Source organism: Dreissena polymorpha, chromosome 8 (genome assembly GCF_020536995.1).
Source record: "Dreissena polymorpha isolate Duluth1 chromosome 8, UMN_Dpol_1.0, whole genome shotgun sequence".
Classification (NCBI taxonomy): Eukaryota; Metazoa; Mollusca; class Bivalvia; order Myida; family Dreissenidae; genus Dreissena; species Dreissena polymorpha.
In genome coordinates this window covers 71,116,068-71,120,082 of record NC_068362.1, presented here as the reverse complement: position 1 = coordinate 71,120,082, position 4,015 = coordinate 71,116,068, and the positions used below count along the sequence as shown (strand labels likewise).

At 37.3% G+C, this 4,015-nt stretch overlaps 1 protein-coding gene across 1 annotated transcript; it reads left to right on the top strand.

The window, feature by feature from the left end:
- Nucleotides 1-1,072: 1,072 nt before the first annotated feature.
- LOC127840620 (alpha-1A adrenergic receptor-like) lies at nucleotides 1,073-2,044 on the top strand. The gene has a single exon (XM_052369030.1). The coding sequence runs from the start codon at nucleotides 1,073-1,075 to the stop codon at nucleotides 2,042-2,044; it is 972 nt and encodes a 323-aa protein (XP_052224990.1).
- Nucleotides 2,045-4,015: the final 1,971 nt, after the last annotated feature.

The window sequence follows — 4,015 nt, the reverse complement described above, 5'->3', positions numbered from 1 at the left end:
CGTTATAGTTGTATATGACTACTATTCATACTATATAACATTCTTTAAAATACCGTTATCAAATTTAACCCATTTATGCCTAGCGTCTAGAAAAAAGGCCTTGGCAAACAGCGTAGACCCAGACGGAACGCCGCATGAATTTCTGTAAGAAATATTCTAAATATAGAAACCAGTATACTACACATCCCTAATTTTGGAAATAATTTGATCCAATTTAGAAGGATGGGAGAGTCCACAAGGCATACATGGGTTAAGTTGCATTGCACTTTTGAAAAAGTAAAATAACTAAGCATAAAACTCTATGTTGAGTAAACTTCAGTAATTCTTGTATGTTACATGATCATAAATATATTTAATTTTTGTTAAATAATATTCTATTTAGTGGGTCGTAACATCCCTGATAAGATAGCCCCTATCATCGTTTTGTGTGATCTCATCAACTTAACATTGAAGAAATAATCCGTTATTTTATATATAGTATTTTTTGTAATGCAATCCACTAATATTGGAAACATAGAGTAGCTGAATTAGTTACCAATTATTAAGATATATTCCGTATTTGTCTGATGCGTCAGTCTGAAACAGTTTTACTGCGCCCGAAGCTGACAAGTGTGCGCGCGCATCTATGGGCGAGGTTATTGATGAGAAGAAATTGGAAATCGTGATTAAAGGGCATGACAGCACTGACATCGCTCGTAATGTGATAGGTAAAAGCAAACAGCTGGGGTTATCAAACGCCACAAAAACTATCGACACTGATTTAAATCAGACTTTTGTCAATAAGCACCGGAAAGGATGTATGCACGAGGAAATATTTGTTTTACGAAGTCGATGAATTATAATTCCTTTCAATAACATCGAACGGCTTCGTGTCATGCTAATGAAAGTTGGAAAAATTGTATTGGACCATAATATTCGAGAATGGTGATATTATTTTCGGAACAAGACTCTGTTATATTCAGTGCAAACTTGTTATTTTAAATTAATCGACAATCAGATGTATACCCAATCAATCTAAGCACAATTACATCCAGAATTAAATGGGAAACAGCAAGCTTTAAATGAACAAAGAATGGAAAACAGGACTTCATTTTTTAACACAACGTCGGTTGTGGAAACAAAACATGAGTCAAACGGTTTGCCGTTATTTGCAAAGATCACGATCACTTTGATGATCATCGTATCAATTGTGGTTACTGTTGGAAACAGTCTAGTCATCGCTGCTATCGTGAAGTTCGAGAGACTACGAGACATTACTGGCGTTTTCATCGCCAATCTCGCCATTGCGGACCTTATCATCGGCGCTTCTCTTCCCTTTCAGATTGTGTTTTTCTTCTACCCATCACTTGAAGCCAACAAGTATTCTTGCCTTTTACGGTATTTAGTTATCAGTTTCGCGTGCAATGCGTCGATATATTCATTGGTTTGCACAGTCTTAGACCGGTACATTGCAATAATATATCCGTTACATTACTATGAAATAATGACAAAAAGAGTGGCCTATATTATGGTCGGGTTAATCTGGACTGTTGATGTAATTTTTCAATCCATTCCTCTCTTTGTTGTCAACGACTACGACCAGTCACCGTTCTGTCTATACGAGGTTGTGATGGACAAATGGTATAGATGCGCAAACCTAGTGCATGGGATAGTGCTGGCGTTTATAATGTTCATGCTATACATGAACATTTTCCTTATTGTCCATAAGCACGTGACCCGAATCCAATCCGAGGCCATCGTTCAATCCGAGAGCCGCCAACGTCAGGTCGCAAAACAGATGAACACGTCGATAGCTATGGTGGTTCTGTTCTTTCACATTTCCTGGCTACCGTTCTTCTTAATTCAGCTAACGATGCTAGACGTAGGTCAAGTTACGCAGACCAAGGTGATGGTTGCAAACTTTCTCGTGTTCCTTGGCATTTTCAACTCGGTTGTCAACCCATTTGTGTACGCTTGGAAAAACAAGCAATATCGACGGGCCTTTAGGAAGTTACTCGGATTGAGCGTGCGGGATGAGGACAGTGCGGTCACCGCTATAGCCTAAATAAACGACACTACAACCATGCACTAACCAGTAGACAAACGTTTATTTTTTGTTTGGGCCCTGTGTCGAGAGCGTTGAAGAAAATGACTGGAAGTGACAACCACTGCCATACAATCCTACCAGCGCAATATGGGTTACCTTTTTGATTAACTTTTATACACTGATCAATTGTATATAGCATTATCGAACCAACAGCTTCAATTAAGTGTATTTTGAGTATTTTTAATGTATGATATTGATTCTGTTATTAACCTATTTAACGAAGAAAATATAGTATTACTCGTTATATTTTAAAAACAATGTATATTTATTTTAAAGTCCTTTTTATAGAGTGGAGTTGTAAACAAACGTGTTTTTTATTTTGTTCTTTGTTAGTTTTATTTGAACAAAAATGTATATAACATGCATAAATGCACAGCCACCGCTAACTAATATTATCGTCAATCCGAGAGCCGCCAACTATATAGCATTATCGACGGGCCTTTAGTATAAATGCTGCAAAGTTCCGGTGCACGACAGACAGGGAAATCTTGTTGAAACGCAATACAAGCTAAGTTCTGGTCGACAGAGTATTTATACTTTAAACTTGTATCACACAAAGAGTTCTTGTTTAATCAACGGGAAAAACGCTCATCAGTTCACGGAAATTCACCTGCCAGTTATGTTAAAAAATATAGAAGATATATTAGTAAATGACAAAACAACAGCAATTGATGTTAACAATGCCTTCAAAAATCTTTTGATGTCAATAAGCAAAAATGAATCTAAACTTTCGGAGAATCAAAATGAAAATGAATCTGATAGCCATGAAGAATTACGTCGCCTCAATGAATCAGTTCAGTCAGTACGAAAAGAAAAGCATGCTCGTCGAATTGATAAAGACACAAATTCGTATATCCATGATATATTGAATGATTTTATGAAATCAATTTCAAGTGAAATAAATGAGATCAAAAGTGAAATGCGGGAACACATACTACAGACCTCAACGCAACTCGATGAAATAAAAGATATTGTATGTGGTTTAAAACATCAACAAACTTTGTGCTGTAGTGACATGAAAAATAATTTGAAAGATGTTCTTCTAATTCAGAATCTGTTAAAACGCAAATGTGCAACCTGAACGAGAGGCTTCTAAAACGATGGCAATCCTTCTCTGAATCAATTAAAAACCAGATGTCTAAAATTTTAACGCAACAAACAAAATCTGAAATATCGCTAAATAAATTCATGGAATCTCCTACAAGATCGTATGAAGAAATTTCAAATAACAGCTCTTCCAATGTTCCGAAGACTAATTCTACGCAGAATAAAGATCAAAGTTCCAATAATGAAAATACAAATGACAGCTCCTCAGTGGTTTCTGAAATACAAAAAACACCAAATAAAGATCAAAGATCCAGCCAAACAGTAACCAGACAGTCGCTAATCGTAGGAGACTCCATCTTGAAAGGGGTAAACAAGTCTGGCTTGAAGACGGACGTGGATGTTCTTACTTGCCCAGGAAAGAAACTTCATGAAATCGAGTCAAATCTGAGTAGAGAAATCGCTACGAAATACAATAACATCGTTGTTTATGCTGGGGGAAATGATGCTGCTTCCGGTTCTGCTCGATCGACGCTCTACAATGACGTGAAATCTCTAATCCGGGACATAAGAAGAAAATCGGAATCGTACGCAGTATATTTGTGTACCGTTTGTCCACGCATAGACACTGACGTACTTCCGCTCAATGAATTATTAAAGCGGACTGGAGAAGACATGAACGCACGCATCATTGATTGTCATCAGGCGTTTGTATTTGGCAATGGGAACACAGCCCGCCATTACTACCATCGAGACGGCATTCATCTCAATGCAAAAGGCACTAGTGCTCTTGTTACAGCCATAAATCAACAACTACCAATAGCAAGGCACGGGTCCGGAAAAGGAAGTGTGAACGAACATCCCCAAATTGCTTCGTTTACTAAC